Source organism: Pinus tabuliformis, chromosome 7 (assembly GCF_031772625.1).
Source record: "Pinus tabuliformis cultivar Carrire ecotype Pingquan chromosome 7, CPIR1, whole genome shotgun sequence".
Classification (NCBI taxonomy): domain Eukaryota; kingdom Viridiplantae; phylum Streptophyta; class Pinopsida; order Pinales; family Pinaceae; genus Pinus; species Pinus tabuliformis.
The window spans coordinates 1,613,361,617-1,613,388,841 of NC_142293.1; the positions used below are offsets into that span (position 1 = coordinate 1,613,361,617).

The window sequence follows — 27,225 nt, forward strand, 5'->3', positions numbered from 1 at the left end:
CCCTGGCCTGACAACAATAAAAGAAGGCCACCACTGAAAGCTGGACCGGAGATGTAGCCCAGGAGGATTGGGTGAATTCCTTATTAAATTTTGTTGTGTTTTGTTTTGTTTGTTGTGTTTCTCTTACTATTTTCCAGTCTGTGTGTATTTTGCAATCTTATTGATCCATTGCCTAAGGTACCATAGACACATACCAGCACATGAGTCTGTAATACCTTCATTAATTTAATTAGCTGAGATCACTCACAAGTGATTTTCAGATCATGGAGTCACTTGGCTTAGGATCATTTTAGAGATTATAGCATGGCATTTCATGAAAAACAAATAAAAACCACAGTAACATATGTAAATACTAAATATTAATGAAATTTGTGTTTTGTTTCTAATCCAAAAGGGTACTCGAGATATATCTTTAAATTTTGAAACTTCATTTGCATGAATGTGCTCCAATTCGACCATGGAAGAGAAGACATTCCTATTCACCCTGCTTCTCCCTGATCCTAAGCTCATATACAGTGTTAGAGCTAACTATGAGAAATAAAGTTATAACGAATAACAATCGAATGGATGAATTTTGCACGGTACATGGGAATGTTTTAGAGAAGATAACATGATAAAAAATTTGACCCAATCCATGTACTAAAGCATTTTATTAGACCCAAAAATAGATATTCATAGCAATGTACATGAATGAGCCAGAAAAGATCTATGCGCCACAAAATTTTGCACATGGTGTTAAGAAGGCCCTGACCAGCTTCCATAGCCATGGCCTCCAAAATTTGGTCTGCCACCACCCCATCCATAACTAGCTCCAGCATCCATATGCACAGGCATATTGTGATACGTTCTATGATTGGGTAAAGGGGAAGGCATTTCTGGACCATGCGCAGGATCCTGGAAATGTGAAGACTGATCAAAACCAATTCCCATACCCTGTGGTACCAATTGCATGGGCATGCCGGCTGGAACCTGCCCTAAATCACCTTGAAAGTGAGAAAATGGGCCTGGCCTATTTGGATGCATATACACTTCCTGTGGCCCTGCAATTACAGATGTGCCCTCATTGGATACAACTGCATTTCCTGCATGCTGGGTCATCTGGCAACCATCTTGCATTTGTGGAATAAATGGTGACTGCATTGGCATTCTTTGATTATTTTCTTGCACATTTTGCATACTAGCTTGAACAGCCACCTCATCGACAGGAGGGCCAGATCTTGTTGGGTCAAACTGAGGAGTGCTCTGTTGAGGTTGTACTTCTGGTGGCATAGGATAAGACATGTGATATGGGTAATTTGGGAATGGAGGTATCCCTGGTTGATTTGCAGACACAAGCATTGGTGGCCTCTGTGGTAACACCTGATATGCTGGATTATGCTGATAAAGTCCATCCGTTTGTTGCTTTTCTTGCTTCTGAATATATTGTTGTCCTGAATGCGGGCTTTGATACAGCTCTGAATTTGTATGATGCCTTTCTCCATGCAAATGTCTTTGATAGTAATCTCGAGGAGACTGATTGGGCTGTTTTTCAGAAACTTGAGGCATCACCTGATTTTGCTGCTGTGGACTAACACTAGTGTTTCCGTGATTATCAAACTGTTGCTGGTAACCTGTCTGTTTATGCTCTGATTTTTGTTCTTGAAAATTTGCTCCAGAAGATGACCCGATAGACTGATTAAATTGAAACTGTTTTTCAGGTGGAGATGTTACTGGTGTCCCAGTAAACCCTGTAGACTGATTCAGTTGGGGCTGCTTTTCAGGTGGAGATGTTACTGGTGACATTGACACGCTATTGGGTTGAGGCCGGAAAGATGAAGATTCTGCTGCATGTGGAACTTGTTGCGAAGGATGAAGAGAAGGGGCTGACACAGAGCGGCTTAGTACTTGAGACTCCACATGCAATGGTTGTTGCTTATATTGGGTCTCTGATACACTTGGCTTAGCTGTTGAAACATCCTTCTGTTGCACTTCTTTTTCAGATTCCGGCATAAGTAAATCAAAATGCACATCCTTTAGATGCTGTTCAAAATCATATTTCTTCAAGAATGACCGCAAACAATGTGGAGCCCCGCAAATGAATATTCCGTCGAGCATTTTTATTGTTTGTATCTTTTGAATCCTTTCATCACACCTGAAATAAAGTGAAAATACCAATTAATTATATTTGCTGGGATAAAAATGCTTTTGCATGATACTAATGTACCTTTTAAGAGCTAATTGATATAAAGCATTAATGCATTTAATTATACTGATTTACTTATCGCCTTATTAGCTAGGTGTGAAAAGCTGCAAGGATAACAAAGAACAGGCAAATTAGAGAGGCAATCAAAATGCCATCCCAGTATTCTGGAATCTATACAAAAGCGATTAATAAATAATATAATACAACCAGCTGCTCTTGAAGAAACATGACTCCTTTCAAGGAGGCCTGACCCTTATCTTAAGATGAAGTTCGCATATACACCAGCCCAGATCCATCTTAACTCCGGATCTACCAAGCACTGAGAGAGATCAAATCTATTTTCACTCTAAAAAAAGTTTGCATCTCAAGAGATTTGATTCCTCTCTACACTTGGTAGATCCGAAATTAAGATGGATCGAGGCTGGTTTAATTATTAATTATAATTCTAATTATCATTATAAGTATAATTATTAATTTTATGTTTTTTATTTTATTTTATTTTATTTTTATGTAATGTTAAACAGGATATTACATTACAACATCTCTACCATACTGCGCTGGAGAACACCTCTCTGCGCTATCAGCTGACCAGAATGTTGCAAATATCTAAATTGGAAAAATCCATAACAAGTGTTGTGATTTAGACATAATTTGAAACCAATCTGAAATTACCTTATTTGAAATATTCCAAAAACAACAAAACCAACAATATGTAAAGCCCTATCAAATCAGCACTAACAGATTTAATGTTACTAATTACTTGTCTAATTTCAAGACTTAAATTTGTAACTTTCATCGAGTCAAGAACCATGGCTTATTCAAGGCTGCAGCTATTTGTTATTCTATAATCAAGCAATGATTTTCTTTGAATTTAATTTCCAATTTCCAGTAACAGAAGAGGTCATACTTCCTTAAAAGCAAGATAACTCTGACCTATCTATGTATTGGCACTACAAAAAGAAAAGGATTTGAACTTACAGATAACAGCTTGGCTCACTCCTCGCACACATTAAGCAAAAGGCATGCTCACAGGGGCTCTGTCAAAGAACAAACAAAGATATTAATCCTCATATGCAAAATATATTTGGTAACAACGAGGAGATACTAGCACTAAACATACACACCAATATGAATTGTTCTCTAAATGAATTCATAGCTCATAAACTGGTGAGACATACCAGCAGGCTGTTTATTTCTTCTCTTTGCTCGGTGATTATCATAGTTCACTCGACATTGAAAATATTTATTTTTGTCTAATATCCTGTGTTTGATACAAATTATAGTTATAGTTTATATTGTCTACATGCCACCTATATTAAGAAGAAGTTACAATTGAAGCATTTGAGCAATCTTCCAGCATATCCATAGTAACTAGTCCTATCACATTGATCTTGGCTTGCTGGGCCTATCAGGCCCTGACCATTAGCCATAAGAGGATGGGCAGTATGCATTTCCATCCCCCAATAACACCACTAAGCTGTCTCAAGGAGCCATTGCTGTGAGCAACCATGGTACCACAGAAGAACCCTGTTATGTTGAATGTGGCACCCTAAACCTGAACTTCATATCTTGATGTTGAATAAAATGATCCGGAATTTGATAATCTTTGTGGGCAGTTCTGTCAAGGATCCCTGCTAAAGTATTTTGTAAAGTATTCATCATTGGATTCGGGTAACTGGGATTACTATGGTTGGTATTATACTGAGGCTCATAACCTCACCAAAAGCTTTTTCCTATTCTAATTTGCAGATGCAAACAATGCTAAGACTTGTTCTGTATGATGATCCCTAAATTTGCAAAACTACATCCCTGATTGTGGAAGCCTGGACTACAGAATTTTAAAATGATAAAGAGGCTATAATAACACGTCCTGCCTGAAGTGAGTTCTTCAATCAACCAATGTAATTCTAGCCCAAACTTCATCACATTGCTGCCCCGTAGGGGAGGTTATCTGCCTAAAACTGGACAGATTATTCAACCCTAGGCAACAACTGTAACACACCCCCTACTAACCCTAGCCCGATTAAGGACAGGAGACAGTTACAAAGCTGACCCAACCATCTCTAATTTTTTTCGATCTTTTTCAACCATCTCAGAACTTAAGCTGGATAGCATCGTTGTGTTTGTCTCGTCGGACCTTTCCAATGATATAAACTTTGCACCAATCTGGCTCCCGGATCAAAAAATATGGCTGATTAAAGTCTTGGCCAATCAGATTGTACCACGTCATCAAGCCTGCCCCATTGCGCCCACATGGTCCCCACGTTCCACCTCATAGGCTGCACGCAAGCTGCCAACCAGTTCATGTGTGGGGTTGATATATATATATATATATATATATATATGCTTCTGGTCCCCAAGTTCCACCTCATAGGCTGCACGCAAGCTGCCAACCAGTTCATGTGTGGGGTTGATATATATATATATGCTTCTCTCAGTGGGTTTCAGAGCATAAGGATTACAAAACTCTGCCTTTCCATATTTTATGGGGAATCTGGAGATCTAGGAATGCAAAGATCTTTGCTCAGTCACATTTGGACATGAGGGGAACCTGCATAAAAATATCAGCATTTTATTTGGAGAAAGGACCCATTATTTAAAGGAATCCAAAAATAAGTTATGCTTTATAAAATATATGGAACAGTTTCCCAGTAGGTTTTTTGACAGTGCATTGTCAACAGATTGATGTGGAAATGGTATGATATTAGTCTTGAGACCTGGAGATTATTACAAATTTAGATGGTCCAGCGGCAGTGGCACAAACACAAGAGCGGAATTACTTGCTCTATGGGGCATTCTCTATTGTGCCAAGTGGTTGGACTTAGCTGAGCTCGATGTTTTCGGAGATTCTAAAGTGATTGTTGATTGGGCAAATATGAAACATTCATTAGAGGTCCCAGAACTCACAAACTGGATGGAGCGTACAAGGTCACTGATCTCGAATTTCAATAGGATTTCTATGCAACATATCTTCAGAGAACAGAATATGGAGGCTGACTTTTTGTCAAAAGAAGGATGCAACCATACTCTGGGCAGAATTAGTTACTCCTCTTTTTCAGGTGGTACCTTCCAGAGGTCAGGGTTCATAGAGATCTGAGGGTAGTTTTTTATCCTTTTGACAGATTTCAATTTCTGTGTTTTTTGCTAGAATGCACTATTTGAGCTTTCCGGACTTAGTCTTTCTTCTGTTTATGTAATCACGGGTTTCATTTTAGATTTTAGTTTCTACAGAACAGTCTAATAAGGATTTTGACGTTTGTATACACGTTGCAATGGACTTAATCAGAAGAAATTTGTGTTGGGTTGGGATAATTTAATATCTGTTTTGGGGGAGGGATAAATCTGGACAAAATCTATGTAAATGAAAACCTCTTTTATAATAGAAAGAGAGTTTGTCTTTTTTTCTTTCAGAAAAAAATATATGCTGTTGACCTGCTCATACTCGTTAAACCTCTTTAGCAAGTCCCATTACATAATACATATAGATCATGGGCGTAGTACACAGTGTGGGCCCCTCTCCATGCCACCTCATCCCAAAGATTACATCTCAGGAATATCATGGGCAGTCTCTCAGAGTTCTTTCAGGGTACAAATTTCCAGGATTGTGTGGAAATTTGTGGACCCCGCTGCTAAAGTGGCCCAATACCTCCACACAACTCCAGCCTTTCACCTCGCGTTATGTATGATGGCCCACTATGCCACATCTGCCCAGAAATAAAATCCCAGAAGTTCTGGTAAGAATTTGGGGCCTGACTCATACATATGATTTCATGAAAACCCTTGGCCTGCAGCCCATAAAACATACACATATATATGTATATTATATACAGAGATACAAACAAGTGCTATCTCTCCTGAGCTTAAATGCACCTCAGTCTGGCCTGTTTTTACACCACATTTACATGCTGGTATAAGCAAACTTATCAACACAGTAATCAGAGATTTCAAACATTTCAATGCAAGTAATACTAATTAGTCATAGATAGAGATTACCCATCTCTTCAAACTCAGGAAACTGAGGTTAATTTTCAAGCCCAGAAATATTCAAAGGGAATGAAAGATTCCTTTTAAATCTTTACATAAGACATTGACATCCTCATTCATGGAGGAAACAACACTCCTCAACATTAGCTTGGCATTCATTCAGTACAATAAACAGAGACATGATAATCACAAGCAAAAGCTTAAGAGAATACTTATCTTATAAGAGATCTGGCAACTAAGAGTGGGACTCTAACTCTCTACCCAACCATAGACAAGCTATACCCACAGTTACTTGTAGTTGTCACCCCTAAGCCAAATTTAAATGCTTGAGGTGGAGTGCTCTAAAAGGAATTTAATCAACATATCAGCTGAAACGGGATGCCACAAGGCCACACTGCCTTCATCCACCAACTCCACAAGCCTTCACTTAACTTTTCTAGACTTTATAGACATGATGTCATTCATGCCAAGATATTGCAATATAGAGATTTATAGCTCACTTTCGGGAGAATAGAGTCCACATCAAGGGAAGGTTCATCAGTGGATAAGCTACTAATGAGTAAACAGATCACCACTCCAAGTAGTTCATCAGTGAGTCAAGCACCAAAGCTTTAGCCCCAAGGCAAACTCCTAGTGGTTCATCAACCCTCACAAGTACCTGAGTGACTCTTCCCAATCCAATAGGTTCATCAATCCACAAGCTTCCAATGGTTTCTTTAGCCTTACAGGCAAGCCACTACTCTCTATAGTGTTTTGACCCAACAAGCCTCTCTGAAGGTTATTCAGCCAGTTTACTTTCTCTAGAGCTTGATTATTGCAAACTTTGATCGTTGCTCTCTCTGTGTTTTCACCTCCACCCTTGCAGGAGGTTTTCTTGTGGTACCCTTCACAACTTTCTTCCACTGCATATGCACGAGAGACCGAGTCCTCCGCTTCATTGTGTATGCACTCTTAATGCATGTTTTTTACTACTAGTATTGCGTGCTCCAATGAGAGTGTGTTCTTTGTCTTCTCTCTCAACTTGGTTTCATGCCCCTACCAGATCAACCATCTATCATTTTCCAAGGTTCCACACAATCAACTGCCTTAACAGCACAACCCATTCCTTCCTTAATGTTTTTGTCCTCTATTGCTTGTTGTTAGAGCCAACAGACACATGGGCATGTCCTTGCCTTTTCAGTTAAATTTATTGCCCAATCAACCCATTAACTTCTCAGCCAACCCATGACTGATACATTTAAATTAACCATTTCCTCAAGCAATCTCCCTGCCCAAGCAACTAGAATTCATGTCCCTTTCTCTTAGCCTTTTAAATAATTACAATTATTCACAATGAGGGAATATTACCCAGGGGATGTCACAGTCCCCACCCCCTTGGATGGAACATCGTCCTCAGTGTTCAATAACCATACACAACCAAAACATGCTTTGGACCAGGCATTGTTGATTTGGAGCTTTATATACAGAGCTTTGTACAACATTTACACTATATTTACATTTGCGTTATTCAGCGAATAAGAAAGGATATGTTGCCCACGCCTTGTTATCCATTTCCCACATGGCTTCCTCGAGCCCTAAATTCCTCCACTGCACTTTCACTTGCCCTATTACTCGATTCCAGAGCGTGAGCTGCCTCCAATCCAAGATGCATAGGCGTTCCAATTGGAACTCTCCCTCTGGTTCTACCTGTAACACAGACCAATCAAATACATGATTAGCATCTTGTACATATCTTTTAAGCAATGAAACATGAAAGACACCATGAATTCTTATTGATGGAGGCAAGGGCAACCTATAGGCCACTGGCCCTATCCTTTCGAGCACTTCAAATGGCCCACAAAACCGTGATGCCAACTTGGCACATGACCCAATTTTCAAGGAGCTCTTCTTGGGTCTAACTCACAGGAAAACATGTTCCTCAACTTGAAACTCCATGTGAACCCTACCCTATGTTGGTCCGCATAGCCCTTTTGCCTCTCTTGTGCTACTTTTAAAATTCTGCTAATAGTTTGCATCTCTTATTCCATCCCCTTCAACATATCAAGCCCAATAAAAACTCTATTCATTGGATCATTCCAGTTGATAAGAATATTAGAAACCCTCCCATAAAGTGCTTCAAATGGGCTCACTCTCAACGACTCTTGATACCCATTGTTATATGCAAATTCAAAAAGTGGAAGGTATCGACTCTTGACAACCATTGTTATATGCAAATTCCACACGTGGAAGGTACTCTTCCCACTTCTTGGTTGGTGCATTACATATTGATATATCCTTAGCACGTCCTCAAGAATTTTGTTTGTCCTCTTTGTTTGCCCATCAACTTGAAGATGATACGTTGTGCTAATTCTAGCTCAATTCCCAAACTAGAAAATAGTTTTCTCCAGAACTTTGAAGTGAACTTGGCATCTCTATCCGAGATAACCTTCTTGGGAACTCCATGCAATCTTACAATCTCCTTTATGAAAATTTCAGCCACCTCAATAGCTAAATTTGTAGACTTAACAGCTACGAAGTGAGCCACTTTGCTCAACTTGTCAACCACTACCATGATTGCATTATGTTGCTTAGGAGTCTTTGGCAGCCATATGATAAAGTCCATGGAAATCACTTCCCACTTCCATTTTGGAATCGGAATAGGCTGCAATAAGCCAGTTGGATGCTTGCACTCAATGTTTACTTGTTGGCACTCTATGCACTTGGAGATGAAATCTGCCACTTCCTTTTTTAGATCAGGCTAAAAATAGAATTTATTGATGTTTGTAAGAGTCTTTTGATAACCTGGATGACCAGAGTATGGCTTTGCATGAAACTCTTTTAGTATGAGTTTCTTCAAGTCGTTGTCATTTGGCACATAGATTCGTTTTGAATCTAATAAGCTCATCATTTGTAAGGCAGTATTCCTTATCCTTTTCACCTTCACATGCTTGCTACAATTTCTCTTTCAGTTGTTGATATTTTTCATCCTGCTACCTAGCATTTATTATCATTTCTTCAAAGATCAATTCCATAAGAACTTATGGTTATTGTATGATGTATTTGCACTCGCTTGTTCAGTGCATCAGCCACTCTGTTCTCCTTTCCCTTTATATATTTGATTTTGAAATCAAATTCATTGAGTGTGGCCAGCCCTCTAGCTTGCCTTGCATTTAACTTGGGTTGTTAAAATAATATCTCAGAGCTCCATGATCAGTGGTTAGAGTAATCTTCTGCCAAGGAGGTAGTGCCTCCACATTTTCAATGCATGGATGATGGAAACCAATTCCAAATCACGAGTTACATAGATTTGCTCATGTTCATTTAATTTTCAAGATTCGTAAAAACCACTTGGCCTTCCTGCATCAAGACTCCGACAAGTCCCTCCTTGCAGGCACCTATGCAAACCGCAAAATCTTTTTCGAGGTCTACAATTCTTAGTATTAGTTCATTTGTTAAAAATTGCTTTAGCTGATCAAAGCTTGTTGCACAAACAATTGTCCATTCGAACCTCTTCCCTTTCTTTTGCAGAGCAGTAATTGGGTGGCCAATTTTGGAGAGTTTCTTGATGAATCTCTTGTAATAGCCTGCCAATTCCATGAAGGACATAACTCTAACCACATTTTTAGGTGTACCGTGTTGGCCACTCCATGATGGCCTTAACCTTCTCTAGATCAACTGCTACTCCCTCTTTTGAGACAATGTACCCCAAATAGTGCATCTATGATTGGAAGAATTCACATTTATTAAGCTTTGCATAAAGCTTATGCTCTCTTAGCAATTGTAGTATTGTGGCCAAATGCTCTTCATGTTCCTCATTGGTCTTTGAATAGACCAAAATGTCATCAACAAAAACCACTACAAATATGTCCAAGTAGGGGCGCAACACACTATTCATCAAGCACATGAAAGTTACAGGGGCATTAGTAAGCCCAAAGAGCACTACCACAAACTCGTAATGCCCATATCTCATTTTGAAGGTTTTTTTATGGATATCCTTGTCCTTAATGCTCACCAGATGATAGCATGATCTCAGATCAATCTTGGAGAAAATTGTTGCTCCTCTTAATTTATCGAACAAATCATCAATGCATGGTAAGGGATATCTATTCTTGATGGTCACCTTGTTCAGTTTTCTATAGTCAATGCATAGCCTCAATGTGCCATCTTTTTTCTTCAAGAACAAAATTGGTGCTCCCCATAGAGACGCACTTGGCCTTACATAGCCCTTGCCCAGCGTCTCCTTGAGTTGTAGCTGCAACTCAACTAATTACGGAGTGCTCATTCTATATGGTGCATTTGATGTTGGAGTTGCTACTAGCAATAATTCAATAGAGTAATTGTTGATTTCTCCACGGCACTTCAGAATCAAGTCTATGTCTAAAACACGATCACAAACACACTAAAATGCCACAACAAAAGCACTTTTCACAATGGAAAATGTACAACAATGAATCAATGTAGTACACGTGGATTTTTCAACCCAAAACTTGTTAAACTACCATGGGTCATGGCCTTTACAATTAGCCCTGATACAAGGAAAACTACGGCTTGAAGTCAACAACACATGACCACCAATCTACCCTTGAACAAGGCACACTTGACTTGTTGAAGAAGCGCTTACACCAACCCTTTCTGTCCACTCGCCTTGAACACTTGGAAGGTCCTTTGCCACTTCTTTTGTTGCTCACAAGTACTTCTGCTACTTCAAAATTGCTAGTATGTTAAGTTGTTCAAAACACCTTCTATCAATGTCATTGTCGCTCCAATGACATTGAACTTAGGTTACCCTCTAACAATGTCTAGTTGCTCCTTAGATCATTGTTCATAGGGTCTTCTCAAGCTGCCCACTTACAGACTTCTTACTGCTCCACAAAGTCTAAACCTAGGGCTTCCATAAGTAGCCCTCTAACTCACCTTTTGCTACTCCAAATTGACAGTGCTTAGGGAACCAACCAAACTGCACTCCAGCAATGACAAGACACCCCTCTTGTTGCTCCAAGAATGCCCACTCTTAGAGTCTTCAACCAACTTCCCTCACACACCAACTTTGCTCCACCAAAGTCAGTGCTCTTAGGGTCTCCAAATCTACCCTCTAACAATGGGATTGCATCTTCAATAGTCATCATATTTAGGGGTTTTACACACAACCCTTTTATCACGGATTTGCTACACCAAATCTCTAAACTAGGGCATAATAAGTATGCCCTCAAACTATCCCTTTGTTGCTCCAAAGATGACAGCTAAGTAACCGGATTCGTCCAAACCCCTATGCGAATCCGAATCCTGCGAATCGGATACAATTCGCTAGGAATTTGAATCCTAGAACAGGATTCGACGTGTCCATACGAGATTCGTATGAATCCCGTACGGACACATCAAATCCCGATTCTAGGATTCGAATCCCCTAAATATGCCTTCCGCAGACTTAAAAACGCGTTGTTCTTTTTTGTTTTCACCTTATTTCTCATTCACTTTTGCATAGTTTGAGCTATGGGCAAGCAGCTAAGGTTTGGAGCATTGGTGACCATGATGATGAGGACATTGATGCTGATTCTGATGATGACTCTGAGGATTGATGACTACCTATTGCCTTGAGGCTTGTATACCTGTAGTTGTTTTATATTTTCTATTTCTATTTGCCATTGGCATTGCACCAGCACTACCTATGTAACACATTTTGATTTGATGACTTAATGAGAAAACTACAGTTGTCAGTGTCTTTATCTTACTATCTTGTAGTTGTAAGTTGTCTTTCATTTATGAATTATGAATCATGATTTATGTGACCAGTACCACTGACATGTATTTGAATTTTGTATGTACTATGCATGTTATAGATGAAGACTACCTATTGCCTTGAGGCTTGTATACCTGTAGTTGTTTTATATTTTCTATTTCTATTTGCCATTGGCATTGCACCAGCACTACCTATGTAACACATTTTGATTTGATGACTTAATAAGAAAACTACAGTTGTCAGTGTCTTTATCTTACTATCTTGTAGTTGTAAGTTGCCTTTCATTTATGAATTATGAATCATGATTTATGTGACCAGTACCACTGACATGTAATTGAATTTTGTATGTACTATGCATGCTATAGATGAAGATCTATGTTTGAAATCAATGAATGTGTATCATTAATTAGAATTTGTGTAAGAAATATCTAATTTTTAATATATATATATATATAATAAAATAATATATAATGAATCCTACGTGTCCTGTTCCTAGGGTCAACGTGTTCGAATCCGACACTCGAATCCCCAAATCCTACGAATCCTGAATCCCCATGTCAGGTGACTTAGGATGACAGAACTTAGGGCTTCTAGGACAACCCACACAACAACCTTCCAACCACTATGAGTGACTGCGCTTAGGGCATGCAACACTCTGTCCTAATCCTCCACATAGGACAGACTTCTCATACCCCACTTCCAACAATCTCCTGCACTAATCTACTCCTTAACACTTCACACTATGATATGCCCTACTTCGTACCCCTGTCCACACTTGCAGACAAACTTCGGCCATTTCTGGATTCCTAAAACAGCGTGCATAAACAAGGACCCTGTAACCCTTAATAGAGTGGCATGACAGAACTTTTTGTCACCTTCCTTAGGGTCTCGGCCCTCTCCCACAAGCTCAGAAATAAAGGCAGATTATCACAGCCTTTTAGACAAACTTTCAAGGCGGAACTTGGTTGATATTACATGCACAAAAGCAACCCTAATCTAGGGCACGAACCAGAGAAATAGACCTCCAAAACCCTCGCTTAGCAGACCTACAGATGACACAAAAAATAAGACCTAACATGTCTTCATACCCAATCATAACTATGCCTTCAATTCAGACTTGAGATAGCCATACTTGCTCCAAACTCTTCCTTCTTTAGGTCATGCGGTTACCTGAGGCTAATTCATACTTCTTGAGGCAGATTCACATGAGAAGAGATGACTCGGTTGATTTCAAGCAAACTCCTCTTTCATCCTTCTTACATTGTTCCTTAATGGTGTCTTTTCTCACCAAGGACCATGACATATAACTAAGCCGACCTAAGCCTTCTTGCTTGAACACCATTTCTTTAAGGAATAAAATTCATTTCATTTGACCTTTGCCTCCATCATTGAAGCCCTAGGTGCCCCTTAGCGCTTAAAACTACCAATTTTCCACCTTGGTCTTGTGACCAGAACTTTGGGTAAAAAACCCACTGCTTGGATACATTGCCCACAAAACCATATATTTTTGGGTCAACTCCACACAAACTCGGTACCCCGAAGATTGTGGGAATACCTCCCAAGCTACACATTTCAATACTCCCTCTTGGAGAGGGAGGTACTTCCACAGCTTGGAGGTATCTCATCATCGTCTACGACACTAGCCTAATCACTGAGGTTCACCACTGCAACATATCCTATAGAATGAACCACACTATCCTCGGTAGTGTCCCTGCAACCAAAAGCTTCTTGCTACTTCTTCTCTTGAAATGCTTTCAGGTCATTCCATGGTTCCTTCTTGCCAAGAGAAGTCTCCTTACTCCCCACTGACCATGTGCTCTTGGGTTGTGGATTCTCCCTCTGAACTTGCATACTCCCGCTCAAAATTGACTCCCTCTGAATCTCAAGAACTTGCTTCTTTCCTTGATCTACAAGTTTGCTCGTCAGCTGATATAGACGTGTTCCCTAACTCCAATGGTAGCTCCAACAGAGTTAGAGCCTCTGGGCTTGAGTTTCACTTTCCCGTAGTGGAAAATCACCCAAAAACCCTTTGCCTCGATCACTGAGACAAAGAGCACGCTACATAAAAGCTTCGATACCCACAATACATCTTGAACTCGTAACAGCGCACCTGACTCCATCTTGAATAGCACAACACCTCACTCTCTAACAACGTTCTGACTCTTGTTGCCAAACTCCATGTGCAACTTCGAGTCCCATTCAGTTATAGTCTCAAAAACTTCACGCCAACCTATCAAATGCTTCGACACTCCATTATCCACGTACCATGCAATCTCATCGATGGCACCCTCGGAGCAATGAGAGGCTAGAGCAAAGTCCTCCTCGAAACTCCTTGATAAGTAATCCAACTCATCAAAGGATGTAGCAGCCCCAACTACCTCCTTCCCTTCCTTTTCTCGTTCTCTCCCTTCTTCTTTCGCGAACATTTGTTCGCATAATGACCATATTCGTATAACACTCCAGCTTGCTCAAGTCCTTTGCCTTGGCCTTCAACTTCCCTGCAAGAGCCATGTTATCATCAAAACACTTCTTCCTATGAAGGTCCTCGTCTCGGAGTTCTTCCGAGCCGCATTATCATCAGAACACTTCTTCTTATGAAGGTCCTCGTCTCAGAGTTCTTCTTGGATGAAGTCATCCCATAACCTATACCAATCTGGCAGCTTTTCTTGAGCAATGATCCCTTGATAGATGTCTTTTGTTCCTTGGAAAAGCCCTTCAAAGCAGTCCTCACCAGCTCAGACTCTGGAACACTTTCACCGATGGCACCAAGCTCATCTTGAACTTGAGAAATTCTCATCAGATATGGAGCCACACCTTCACCATCCAACATCTTGGTGCTCTTCAACTTCTCTCTCAATACTAAGAACCGCTTCTCGTTCTTATTCTCGAACAAATCCTGAAGAGCTTTCCACATCTCAACGGCAGTGTTCTTCCCACTCAAATGAGGTATCAAGTGATATTTGACACCGTCTAGGATGATAAGCTTCACCTTCACATCCAATTCCTCATAAACTTCAAACTCCTTACAGTCTGTAGGTTTCTTAATCTCCTTGTCAGCGAACTCTCGTATCTTGTTCGCCAACAAGATCAGCTTGATCCTTTCTTTCCAAGGACTATAGTTGAACAAGCCATCCAATCTATCTTCGTACCTCAGACTCATGACCAACTTCACCATGTTGATATTCCTTCAACAATAAGGCAACCAACTCCCTCTTGAGTTGTACACTCTGCACACTCAGATTCAGTTGTCCCTTCAAAGTAGCTCTAATACCATGTTGATTTTTCCTCGGCACTTCAAAATCAATTCTATGCCTAAAAGACAAGCACAAACACACTAAAATGTCAAAGCACAATCACTTTGCACAGCGGAAAATGTACAGTTGTGAATCAATGTAGTACACAATTGGTCATCGTCCTTACAATTAGCCCTGATACAAGAAAATCTAGGGCTTGATGTCAACAACACATGACCAAAAATCTACCCTTGAACAAGAAACAATTGACTTGTTGAAGAAGCGCTTATACCAGCTCTTTCAATCCACTTGCCTTGAACACTTGGCAGGTCCTTTGCCACCTCTTATGTTGCTCACAATTACTTAGGCTGCTCCAGAATCGCTATTATCTTCAGCTGCTCAAAACACCTTTATCAATGGCATCGCTGCTCCAGTGACACTAAACTTAGGCTACCCTCTAAGACCATTGTTCATAGGGTCTTCTCAAGCTGCCCACTTATAGACTTCTTACTACTCCAGGAAGTCTAAAACTAGGGCTTCTACAAACAACCCTCTAACTCTCTCCTTTTGCTACTCCAAATTAATAGTGCCTAGGGTGCCAACCAAACTTCCCTCCAACAATGACATTCCTGCTCTTAGGGTCTTCAACAAACTGCCCTCACACACCAACTTTGCTCCACCAAAGTCACAGCTCTTAGGGTCTGCATCTCTGCCCTCTAACAATGGGATTGCATCTTCAATACTCATTCTACTTCAAGTCTTTACACATTGTTGACACCTAATCTTTGGGATTAGGAAAACTTATGTAAATATTGTAAATAGTAAAAATAAAAGAAGTTAGAAGACGAAGAGACATTGGGAGATGAAACCCAATAGTCTCCCTCTCCTTATATATATTCATATCCTCTCTTAATGCAAAACAACAATTTCATTCTTGGAGTTACTCTTGGCCTAACATTGTATCAGAGCCAACTCCCAAAATTAGTTACTTTGCTCCTGTAACTCCTATCCACTGCTAGATTCCCTGCTCTGATCTCTGTCCACTAAATGCGTAGACTCTTGAAGCGTTGATGAAAATGAACGCTGTGTGATTTGTGAGTTAAGTGTTGTGTTAAACATTGTTAAATTATATATCTCGCGTTTGGAATGTCATGCGATGTGAGATGGTGATGGCGCATATATATTTTAAACACTGTTTTTTGGTGAGGCTACACACCTGTAGAACGTCGATTATGTCACCATATAGCAGAGGACGAGATTAATTGTTTAAGGGTCAAAATTGCATCTTATCTACCTAACATTCCACGAAGCACCAAGGCCGCAAACGCCCTGCAGTGTCCACACTCGCTTCAGTAGTAAGAGAAATCTTGCTTTGATATCTCTCCTGGTGCATTGGTCGTTTTGGTCGTTGCCAGAAATTGTGTTTCTGCATTGAAGAACCTCCAGCAACACTGTGCATGTCGAACACCTCTGCAAATTGAGTTTTTTAAGATAGTGCATTGGCATCCAGAACTCCCGTCTTTGAAGGTCGTGACTCCCATTTTGTTGTGCGTTATATGGTTCTCCATGCCATTTTTTGCTATTAGTTTGAGGTATGCAAATTCAAATACATGTTGACTCGCTGTTTTTCTAAAGACAGTGCATTTGTGTTGGTCCTTTTAAAAGGTCGTGATATATGATATACCATTCAATTCTTATGTGCATTAAAAGGCATTTTATTTGGCATGTTGAAAGTTTTATGGCACGTAATGGGTAATTATTATTGAATCCATATACAAGAAAAGGAGTACCATGCGTTATATAATAAATAATAAAGGGAGGACCATAAAGGGAGTTCCATATGAATATGATGGGATATAATTCAAAAGGGGCATATATATGGTATGCAGTAATATGAGTATGTATGGAGTGATATATTATGAGTGGCGAGTGGTGAAATATTAGGAGAGGTGATATTCTAAATGCTTGGAATATATACCTACATTAAAAGTTTTTCTTTTTATATGTTAAATCAATTTCTTGCCTAATCAAGAAGGCAGAAAATAAGGCTGTAATTATTTTAGAAACCAAAAGCAAACTTTTTTTTTTGATGATGCATTCTCACTCATCTCCATAGTGGGAGTAGTTCCCACTGGCAGAGACATCTACCATGAGTGGCCCAGGAAAATAAATCACACCCTCATTTTCAATGAACTTTGGAAAGGAATTTGTGAAGGAGGAGACAATGCACCGGAAAAGCCTACTTTGGACAAGGAGTTTGCCATCCAGGAAAACAAGAACAGCAAGGGCTATGCCTTGATTACAGCGTCAGTAAACGAAGAGGTGAGTCATCATATTTTGCCATTTTCAAATGCTTTTGAAGCCTTAAAGAAGTTGAAGGAATTATATGACTCACTCTGAACTTGAAGTTGTTCAATCGATGGTCAAAGTGTTCAATCTTGAGTTGAAAAATCTGGGAAGCGAAGCATCTTGGAAGTGTCTACTATATATATATATATATATATATATATATATATATATATATATTGCATTCATATTCAAAAAAACATCCCAAATACCAAATTGGTTGTAGAAGACATGAAAACATGCATATTTTTACATTAATCAAGGTAGATATGGCATCCATGATTCCATTGTACATCAATGATTAATTATTCGAGCATCAACCATCTAGATTCTAGCAATTACAAACATACACCAAATTTTTAAGCATGTTATAAAACATATAACATTTAGAACATAAAATCATCAAACATTCAAGTAACTTATCTAGAAAGTGAGCAACTGTCAACATTAGTCATGTCCAAAATTCAAATAATAATGTTTACAAAGTAGGCCACTTGGCCACTACCAAGAATCAAGTACACACTAAACTAGGAAGAGTCAAACAAAAAAGTTCAAATTCACAACAAGCCTACAAGTCTAATCTATGACAAAAGTACTAAATTGTAAATATAACTACTAATCTCTCTTCCTTCCACCACAAAAAGTACGTGGCGATGGGCCTCCATGTGGTCGCAATGAAAAAGATGGTGGTTGTAGAAGTTGTCGCACTGAAACTAATGACGATGAAGCCCTTGTCGTTGTTGTTGAAGCATGGAACCTAGGAACCAAGTGACCAGATGGGGTTGGCATCTCAACTCTATAGTCATCATCCTGGATAAGAGCATCCTCTAATTGCTCTAATCGCAACACTCCATCCTCCAAATTTGGATCCTCTAGATTTCTATCCCAAACCTTAAGATCTTTTTTTTTCACAATAATGGGACAACAATTGCAAGTTGTAGTGAACATAAACCAAGCTCTTTGCCCGGTCTAAATTTAACCTGTTCCTTTTAACACTGGATGAAAGAATAAGAGCTCCAACACCTCTCTGCTGAAGAAGTGTTTACCACCTGTGATAGCACCCACAATGCCAAAGTCTGCAGAACTAGAGTAGAACCTCCATGCATGTTCCACAACTCAAGAGAAGAAAAAGTCTCTCGGTCTCTAATTGCAAGCATGCTCCCAAATGGACCAGTGTTAAGTGTATAGTTGCTCAGTTGTTTTTGTGCCATGTCACCCTCTTCATCAAGGACTAATTTATCCAATGCTCTCATATAACTAGATAGAACCTCTAGATCTAGGTGTGGTTTTCTCCTGCCCCCGCCCCCTCTGCCCCCTGCAGGTCCTGGTTTTGAAAGCCATGATGGATGATAGTATTTAGGTGTTAGAACATATGCTAAGGCATGCAATGGAACGTTTAGCATATCCCATCATTTTTCCACCTTTGCACGAATATATTGTACAAGGTGATATCTCTAGGCTCAACAATGTCTTTAATATGCCCCAACATGTTATCCATTTGCTCATACTCAATGTTAATTTCCTCCCATGATTCATAGGTCACCATATTAGTTAAATCTTGCCTCACCTTCACTAGCTGCCTAAAGGTGAGGTGATAACTTGCAAATCTTGTTTTTGCAAGTTTAAGCAACCGCAACTTGGATTAAGTGCCATAAAAGTAGTTTACCCTTGTATGCCCTGTGATAAATTTAATGTGTTGCTTCCCTCTCATGTAAATCTCATTAATCCATCCACATTCTTTATGCTTCATAATATCATGCATCAAAAGGTTCAATGTGTGCACCAAGCACCCAGAGCAAAAGATGTGTGGATGAGTAAACTCAATAACTTTTCATGTTATTTTACAATTTGTTGCATTATCAGTGATCACTTGAACAACATTATTAGGACCAACATCTTTGATTGACTGCAATAGGAAATCTGCAACATTTAGGGGAGTTGCATTGACGGAGGAGTCATAACATGTAATAAATACTGCACCACTAGCAAAAACACCAACAACATTTATCAAATGTTGGTTTCTAATATTTGTCCTCCCATCTGATACAATGGATACCCCACAATCCACCCACTCATTTGTAAAACGTGTCAAAGCTCTTTGAACCTTTGTTTTTTCTCTAATAACATTGTTCTAGCTTTCTCATACTTGGGGCTCTTGTATCCTTTAGGGGCTTTGTTGATGGGCTTAACCATATCATGCCAATAGGGAGAAAGAAACACATTGAATGGTACACCGCAAGCACAAAGAAATCGGACTATCTTTCCATCCACATCATCCCTCCCAGCAACATTTAGGAAATCCCCTATTGCCTTACCTCTAAAGGTTGCAGAAGTACCATGAGGAGATGAGCTACCAAATCTAGAGATTGCACTTGATTCAGACTGAGTTTTTTGTTTCTTGTTTTTTTGTTGTGCACCCTCCTCTTGGATGTATTTTCTTCTTTGTTCAATTGAAACATTTGGGCAAATTTGTATCCCCACAGCGCCCTTTTTCTCATCACTATCCAACACCCCACAAAGACGCCTCCTCACTCTGGTATATGAACCCACTATATGGTTTTCCTCCATGACAACCATGAGCGCACAAAATCTTGTAGCTTCCACCACTATTTCCCCCTTCAAGTTTGGTCACATAGTTCCACAAGGGTGTCAATGCAGCTTTCCCCTCTAATGATTCAAATTAAGTTTTTTGTTTCTTGTTTTTTTGTTGTTCACCCTCGTCTATTTGGATGTATTTTCTTCTTTGTTCAGTTGAAACGTTTGGGCAAATTTGTATCCCCACGGCACCCTTTTTCTCATCACTATCCAACACCCCTCAAAGATGCCTCCTCACAGGAGTATATGAACCACTATATGGTTTTCCTCCATGACAACCATGAGAGCACAAAAACTTGTAGCTTCCACCACCGTTTCCCCTTTCAATTTTGGTCACATAGTTCCACAAGGGTGTCAATGCAGCTTTCCCCTCTCGTGTTTCAATGTTCTCTTCTGGTTCATCCCCTTCCTCTTCAAACCCATCCTCCTCATCATACATTGGGTCACTCATATGGGGACCACTATCCTCTTGTTCTTTTTCCCTTTTATTCCTACTCACCCTTGCCATCATGAAAAGCAAAAGTGGAATGATACATAGAAGCCGAAAGAACACCATCTTGGAATATGAATATAGGTGGTGGACAAGCTGCAATTAAATGAGCAAGAAGAAAGAATAGGAAAGAGTAGGAGAGGTAGGAGAAAAATTACAAAAAACAATGATAGAAAAAGGAGGGAGTTTGAGGTTTGCACTTACCTCTTTAGCTCTTATAGATGGAAGCCCTTCTTTACTCCTCCAAGCTCCTCCTCCTTCAATGCTCCTCCTTCACTCCTCCAAGCTCCTCCTCCTTCAATGCTCCTCCTTCACTCCTCCAAGCTCTCCTCAAGTCTCTCTTCTCCAAGCTCTCTTCTCCTCTCTTTCTCCTCTCTTCTCCGAACTCTCTTCTCCGAGCTCTCCAAAAATACAAGAGTGAGGAAGTGAGAGAAGGAATAGAGTTGTATTCCCTTCATTTTTTTCCCTACCCCAAGTTAAACCCACCCCCAACCACAATGAAATTAAAAAAAACGAGTATTGGGTCCGCCCGACGGAACCGGACGGCAACCCACGGAACCGATCGGGATCCGCCTAGAGTGATCCAACCCCGAAATCGCGTCTCGAGCATACAGAAACGTGTATCGGTCCGGACGGTTCCCACAAACCAGGGACCATTTTTTTCTAGCCCGATCTGCATTCCTGGATTTCTAAGATGCAATTCTAGCGCTGGATCACCCACGGATCCGTACAAGTCTCGAATCTGGGTTTTGATCTGAGGGGGCATTTCGTGCAACATTGGGTAAAACACCTGGTAAAAGGAAAAGAAAAGCAGTCGAGTCCACTCATTATGTTGTGGCCACATTGCCACATTGGAGTAATTGAAGGCTTATTCAATGCTTCACTTGCTTCATGGAAAGATGCTTGGTTGCTTGATTCAGGAGCAACTTGCCACATGACTTTCAGAAGAGATTTCTTTGAAGAATTCACTCACAATGTTGATGAAGCAGTCTACTTTGCAGACAAGTCAAAACTCAAGCCATCAAGGCTTGGCACCATTAGGCTCAAACTGCCTAGTCTTCCAGACTTTCTTCTAAATGATGTTTTATACCTCCCAGAGTTGAGGAGAAACTTCTTGTCTTTGGTCCACATCTGTTAGCAAGGACACTCCATTCATATATTTGATGGCATGGTTGAGGTCAAAAAAGCATCAGATCACTCACTTGTCATCATTGGGATAGAAGAAAAAGGGACTTCTGAAGCTACAAAGAACCTTTGCTCATGCACAAAACTTTTCATACAGTTCTCACTATAATGAAGGTACACTTCAATCAAGTCTTGTATGGCATGCTAGATTTGGGCACTTGAACTATGACAGCCTTCATTTGTTGAAGAAAAAATTGGTTTACCAACTATTCCTAGGAAACTTAAGCAATGTGATGCTTGTATCTTAGAAAAGCACAACAAACAGTTTTTTCATGATTCTCATTCCATAGCACATAGAAAACTTGAACTCATTCTTTCTGATTTATGTGGCACAAGGCATGTTCCTTCTGCAAATGGTAATAAATATAAGATGACATTTATTGATGACTACAACAGAATGTGTTGGGTTTATCTATTGAAGAACAAATTTGAAGCTTTTGAAACATTCAAGAACTTTCATACATGGATTGAAAATGATGCACAATCTCATATTGACTCTATTCGTACTGATAATGGAAAAGAATATACTTCAAATGAATTTGAAAACTATCTTTTCCAGCATGGGATCAAACATCAAACAACTGTGCCTTATAATCCCTAACAAAACAGAGTAGTTGAAAGAATGAACAAGACAATCTTAAATATGGTACGCTCAATGATGTTTTCCAAGAATGTTACGCTAATGTTTTGGGCTGATGCAATTCTATGTGCTATGTATATAAAGAATAGGTGTCCATCTCATGTTATTAAAAACAAGACTCCCTATGAAATGTGGCATGGTCACATTCCTTCAGTGAGTCATCTTAGGGTTTTTGGTTCCACCTGTTACGCCTTATACCTAAGGAACACTCGGTGTAAGGAGTCGCAAATGTATCTTCTTAGGTTACTCAAATACCTCCAAAGCATACCCTGTCCATGATGAAGTGAATAAGAATTTATAATATCAAGAGATGTGATGTTTCTTGAATCTTCCAAGACTAACAATGTTGTTGAGCAGCAACATGATCACTTGGATAGATTCGAACATGCAAAATTTTTTCAAGAGTTTGATAATGAGATTCCACATCTTGAAGGGGGGATCCCTATACTGGATTCATCTATGGAATCTCATTTTGAAGCACTCTGTCCCCCGCATGAAACTCCAGCCACTGATCAAGATGACACTTTGAGTGATGTGATTGACAGAATTGGGAGGCTAAATCTTGATTCAGCGCCATCTCAATCAATTGAGCAGCCTGGGCCATCTCAGAAAGGTCCTCCAAAATGGCTGACAAAGACACTTGAAAGTGTTTGTCCTAACCAGACAAAATGGAGGTGATGTAGATGATTTTAATTCACCTATTGATATGGATGTTTCTTATGATTGTGAACTAAATTTGTCTACATATTTTGAACCAACTTCCTTCAAAGAAGTTGCTTCTCATGATGAATGGAAAGAAGCAATGCAGAAAGAATATGATGCTTTGATAAAGAATGGCACTTGGAAGTTGGTTGATCCTCCATTGGGAACCAAACCAATTGGCTGCAAGTGGGTCTTCAAGAACAAGTATAAAGCAGATGGCTCACTTGAAAAGCATAAAGCTAGGCTTGTGGCAAAAGGTTTTGCAACAAGAGAAGGGGTCGATTAAGAGGAGACTTTTGGCCCCATAGCAAAATGGGCTACCATCCGGACAATTTTTTCCTTGACAACTCAGAACAATTGGAAAGTCCATCAAATGGATGTAAAAACTCTTTTCTTGAAAGGAGATTTGAAAGAGACATTTTATGTCCCAACCAAAAGGATTTGTTGTGAAGGGTCAGGAACACAAAGTATGCAAGCTTGTCAAATCCTTCTATGGCTTCAAGCAAGCACCACAAGACTGGTACAAGAAGTTAACTGCGCATCTTCTGAAACTCAATTTCAAACATTATGATCTTGATAACGCAACTTTGTTTGTCAAAAAATTTGGCAAAAGTTAAAACGGTATTATATCTTGCGGTGTATGTAGATGATCTTTTGATGACAGGGAACAACGAGAACTACATTGCATCCATAAAGAAAAAAACTGAGGAAAGGTTTCAAAATGACAGATTTGGGCTATGTTCACTACCATCTTAGTATTGAAGTAACCAAGCATCCGAAGTTCATATTCCTCTCTCAGAAGAAGTACATTGGATTTTTTTGAAAAAATTTGGCATGGCTGAGTGCAATCCTTTGACTACTCCAATGGAACAAAATTTAAAGCTCACATCCACTTAAGGAAAAGAATTTGAGGATGCAACAAAGTACAGACAGCTCGTAGAAGTCTCAACTACCTAACTACTACTAGACCAAACATTTCATTTGCTCTTGGAATCCTTTCCAGGTTTATGCAAAAGCCTTGTGAGGGTCATTAGTCTACTGCAAAAATAGTTATAAAGCACTTGAAGGGAACTCAAGACTTTGGACTCAAGTATACACAGGTGGATGACTTCAGCTTGATTGGATACTTTGATTCAGATTTTGATGGAGATAAAGAAACTGGAGTGTCTACTTTAGGTTATGTTATGAGTCCTAGATCAGGAGTTGTCTCCTAGAGGTCACGCAGCAGTCAGTTCGAGCAGATTCCACAACTGAGGTAGAATATGTGGGAGCAGCAAAAGCAGCATAGGAAATTGTGTGGCTCAAGAAAATATTGGAGGATTTGCAAGAGAAACAATTGCATTCACTCCTCTTTTGATTGATAACATTTATGCAATAAAGTTGGCCAAGAACCCAAAGTTCCATGATCGAACAAAGGAAATCAATACAAAATACCATCTAATTTGACATCATGTTGAGGACAAAACAATCCACCTACAACATTGTTCCAAATGAGAAGGATTGCAGACATCTTCACCGAAGTGCTTGGAAGGGAAAATTTTGAAAGATTCACAATGATGCTTGGACTCACCAACATCCCTTCAGATTAAGGGGGGGAATGTTGACACCTAATCCTTGGAATTAGGAAAACTTATGTAAATATTGTAAATAGTAAAAATAAAGGAAGTTAGAAAATGAAGAGACATTGGGAGATGAAACCCGACAATCCCTTTCTCCTTGTATATATTCATATCCTCTCTTAATGCAAAAAAACAATTTCATTTGTGGAGTTACTCCTGGCCTAACACACACAACCCTCTTATCACTAATTTGCTACACCAAATCTTTGAACTAGGGCACAATAAGTTTGCCCTCAAACTACCTCTTTATTGCTTTGAAGATGACATAACTTGGGGCTTCTTGGACAATTCACACAACAACCCTCCAACCACAATGAGTGACTGCTCTTAAGGCATACAACACTATGTCCTAATCCTCCACGTATAATAGACTTCTCATACTCCACTTTCAACACTCTCCTCCACGAATTTGCTCCTTAACACTGGACACTATGACATCCCCTTCACATTTGCCCTACTTCGTACCCCTGTCCACACTTGAAGACACACTTCAACACTTTTTGGACTCTTGAAACAACTTGCATAACACAACGACCCTGTGGCCCTCGATATAGTGACAAGACAAACCTCTTTGTCACCTTCCTTAGGGTCCCAACCCTCTCCAACAACCTTACAAATCAAGGCGAATTAGCACAGCCTTTTGGACAAACTTTTAGAGCAGAACTTAGCCAATTGTACATGCACATAAGCAACCCTAATCTAGGGCACGAACCATCGAAATAAGCCTCCAAAACCCTCACTCAACAGACCTACACAAGGCACAAAATCTCATACCTAACACACCTTCATAACTCGACCTTCGATTTAGACTTGAAACAACCACACTTGCTCCAAACTCATCCTTCTTTAGGTCATGTGGCTACCTGAGGCTAATTCCCAATTCTTGAGGGCAGATTCACATGAGAAGAGGTGCTTGGATTGATTTCAAACAAGCTCCTCTTTCATTCTTCTTATATTGTTCCTTGGTGGTGCTTTTTCTCACCAAAGGCCATGACATATAACCAAGCCGACCTAAGCCATCTTGCTTGAAAACCATTTCTTTCACGAATAAAATTCATTTCGTCCAGCCTTTGCCTCCATCATTTAAGCAGTAGGGTGCCCCTTAGCCCTTCAAGGGTGCCCCTCATGCATCCAATGAATAAACTATCAATTTTCCACCTTGGTCTTGCACCCACAACTTTGGGCACAAAACCAACTGCTTGGGTACATTACCCACAAAACCACATATTTATGGGTCAACTCTACACAAACCCAGTACCCCAGGGGTTTGTGAGAATACCTCCAAAGATACACATTTCAACACTCCCTATTAGCGAGAGAGGTACTGCCACTGCTCAAAAGCATCTCGACATCGTCAACGACACAAGCCCAATCTCCAGCGTTCACCACTGCAGCATACCCTATAGAACGAACCACACCATCCTCGGTAATGTCCCTACAAACAGAAGCTTCCTGCTTCTTCTTCTCCTGAAAATATTTCAGGCCATTCCAAGGTTCCTTCTTGCCAGCAAAAGTCTACTAAAGAATCTAGGACAATTAGATATAGTAGGATTCTTCAATACTTGATAACAATTTGTGACGCACTTTTTCAATTTAAGTTGTTAGCTTGATCTTCTCTTGTTATTATTGTATGTGTTTACTTCATCAAACTGCTACCAAAACACAAGAAACAAGAACACAAGATATTGGCTCTCTACCAGGGCAAAACCTCTCTCTTAGAGAGGAAACCCCTTTCGTAAATTTCTCTTATTGAAGCTTCTATTGATCAATGCCAAACCCTAGACCCTTGACAAGAATAACCTCCAAGCACAAGTCAAGTCCTTCCTTCTTTCGGCACTTCATTTCCCGACACTTCGTCCTCCTCCTTCCGGCACTTCGTTCTTCTGGCAACTGGTGATAGTCCTTGTTATGCTAGCTCTAGAAGAGATACTTATCTTTGATCCTTAGTGAAGTCTTTCACCTATAAGGATACCTTCCTTCTCTTGTCCAACCAAGCTCCTTCTTGATGTGTAGTTGCAGACTTGTTATGACTGTAGTGCAACCCTAGTTTCTCACACGTGTGGGAGGATTCCTTCAAGATTCTTATGCTAGAGTCTTCCTTTCTTCCTCGCTTGAGTGAGCTTCTTCTTCGCTTGAGAGAGAGGCCTTATAGGCCTACTTTGATAGCCCAAACAATGAGAGATATGTGACTGTGATAGTGTTGTTGTAATGACCGCAGATAGCCCTCCTTTTCTCGCACGTGTGACTGTAGTTCACCCTTAGAACATACTTCCAAGGCTTGGTGTTTCTTCCTCTTTCTTCGTTGCACTAGAGGCTTCTTTTCTTCGCTTTCCCTTCACCCTTAACTCGTATTCCTTCTCACTGATTTCAAAGGTGATTGTGTCTTTTCGTTGGAGGAGTGGACAGCCTTTATATATAGAGGTGTGTCCCTCCTTTAGGCCGACTTGACTTTTCTTCTTCGTTTTTGCTTCTTTAGTGATGTCGTTGCTTGGAGAGGACTTGTGACTTTGCTTGGAGGGATATCTTTGACTCT

General features: G+C 39.9%; 1 protein-coding gene across 3 annotated transcripts in view; it reads right to left on the minus strand.

Moving 5' to 3' along the window:
• Positions 1 to 407: 407 nt before the first annotated feature.
• The window catches only part of LOC149254375 (uncharacterized), a 56,150-nt gene continuing 29,332 nt past the window's right edge, over positions 408 to 27,225 (minus strand). For all 3 annotated transcript variants that reach the window (XM_089460139.1, XM_089460141.1, XM_089460140.1), the window contains 2 exons: positions 3,161 to 3,219; positions 408 to 2,131 (listed from right to left, as the gene is read on the minus strand). In XM_089460139.1, the coding sequence (XP_089316265.1) occupies positions 736 to 2,131; positions 3,161 to 3,219 (1,455 nt within the window). In that variant the 3' untranslated portion in view covers positions 408 to 735. The remainder of the gene's footprint in view (positions 2,132 to 3,160; positions 3,220 to 27,225) is intronic.